Source organism: Stegastes partitus, unplaced genomic scaffold (assembly GCF_000690725.1).
Source record: "Stegastes partitus isolate 25-593 unplaced genomic scaffold, Stegastes_partitus-1.0.2 Scaffold855, whole genome shotgun sequence".
Classification (NCBI taxonomy): domain Eukaryota; kingdom Metazoa; phylum Chordata; class Actinopteri; family Pomacentridae; genus Stegastes; species Stegastes partitus.
In genome coordinates, this window is record NW_007578586.1 from 158960 (window position 1) to 160933 (window position 1974).

At 43.4% G+C, this 1974-nt stretch overlaps 1 protein-coding gene across 1 annotated transcript in view; it reads right to left on the bottom strand.

The window, feature by feature from the left end:
* cacna1fb (calcium channel, voltage-dependent, L type, alpha 1F subunit) overlaps positions 1-1974 on the bottom strand; it is a 37848-nt gene that overhangs the window by 9899 nt on the left and 25975 nt on the right. Inside the window, exons 26-29 of the mRNA XM_008293061.1 lie at positions 1882-1965; positions 667-795; positions 418-483; positions 36-127 (exon numbers count right to left, since the gene is read on the bottom strand). Of these exons, the coding sequence (XP_008291283.1) occupies positions 36-127; positions 418-483; positions 667-795; positions 1882-1965 (371 nt within the window). The remainder of the gene's footprint in view (positions 1-35; positions 128-417; positions 484-666; positions 796-1881; positions 1966-1974) is intronic.

Below are 1974 nucleotides of genomic sequence, written 5' to 3' on the forward strand. Positions count from 1 at the left end.
GATGAGGATGAAGATGAGGATGAGGAGGGTCTGACCTGAAGAGCAGCAGGACAGCCTGAGGAAACGTCTGGAAGTTGTTGTTCCTGTTGATCTGAGTGTAGTCCTGCATCGCAATCTTCCCAAACGTCTACACAACAGACACACACAGACACACACAAACACACAAAAAAAAAAAACAGACACACACAGACCCATTAGGGCAGGTTTAGTTATCCTGGACAGCGTTTGCATCCTGTAGGAGCAGCTCTAAGTCATTCTGACAGTTTATATTTTGTTCATCTTCAGCTCTTCAGGTTTTTGTGACGACCAACATGTTCTCATCATTTCAGATCAGTGGGACCACGTCAGAATCACTCAGAGCTGGTTTCACTCTGACGACCTTCAGATCAGGTGTGAGCTCCACCTGTGGGGACTCACCTGCATGCCGATGACGGCGTAGATGAAGAAGATCATGGCGATGAGCAGGGCGACATACGGCAGCGCCTGCAGACAGGGGGCGCTGTTAGGTGGCTAGCTGGAGATTCACTTGTGGAAGTATAGAAACAGAAACAGTGACTCAGCATGTTTGTGCTGAGTCACCTCTGCTGAGTTTTAAACTGCAGCAGAACCTGAACAGCTTAGTTATTAAGCCCCGCCCCCTCTGGCATTAAGCCCCGCCCCTCTGACCTGCAGTGACTTGATGAAGGTCCACAGCAGCGTGCGGATCCCCTCCCCTTTACTCAGCAGCTTGACCAATCGCATGACTCGAAACAGGCGGAAGAAGGTGATGGAGACGCGGGAGCTGTCCTCGCCGCTCTGAAATAGCAGCATGGTTAGGATCAAATCACAGATATCAGGACCGAGACTTTAAAAACACAGGAAGTACTTCAGTCTGGAATGAAACAGAAATCATCAGAGATCGACATTCAGTCAGACCGAATCACCAACGTATTCATCCGCCGCCGTGTTTCCGGCTGAACGTGATGAAGGATCAATGAGGACGGTCACGGTCAGTTCAGGTCGTCAGAAATGAACCAAAACGTCTTAAAACCCGTCGAACGAGACTCCGAATGTGTCCAAAATTACAAAAAAAAAAAAAGTTTGTGAAGGACTTCAATCGTGACATAAATGATCAAAACTCAATAAGTTCAAAATGAACAAAAAAGTGACTCACAGATGACACCAGGCTTCTCAGGAGGCGTCTAATATTAGCAAAAGATCTGAAAAATGACCCAAAACAGCTGACAACACCTGGAATATATAAAAACGCTTCAAAACATTTCTTAAAAGAAAGAAAAAAAAGTACAAAATAACTGGAAACCTTTCCAACACAAAGTTGTCCAAAGTGACAAAAGTTTCAAATAAAACCTCAAAATGGCTCAAAATGTATTAAAACTGACTAAAGGATTGTCAAAAATACCTAAAAACTGCCTTCAAATGATTCCACAACAACAAAAATGTAAATAAAAAGGATTTTAAAATGACCAAAAACAATGAGCACAACTTCCCTAAAACTCGTCTATGATGACCAAATTACTCTACAGTGATTTGAATCTCGACACAAACGACAAAAACGAGTTAAAAACGAACAAAAAGAATCAGAATTTGTCCCAAACTATGAAGAAAATGTTAAAAATATCTCAAATTTATCAAGAAGGCTCCAAAGTTAATATAAAACAGTTGAAAATGACGTAAACGTGTCAGAATTACAACAAAACTCATCAAATATGATCAAACTTTGTCAACGACTCCTGATACGTCCAGAATCAGCCAACAACCATTAACCCGAAACTTTCCCTGAAGATGTTCTGATCCAACAGAACCACAACCTGTTCTGATCCAACAGAACCACAACATGTTCTGATCCAACAGAACCTCCTCCTGCTCTTGTGTGTGACTCACGCTGAACTCGGTGACCACGATGTCCACCACGCTGCCGACCACGATCAGAGCGTCGAAGGAGTTCCAGGCGTCCACGAAGTAATGCTGCAACAG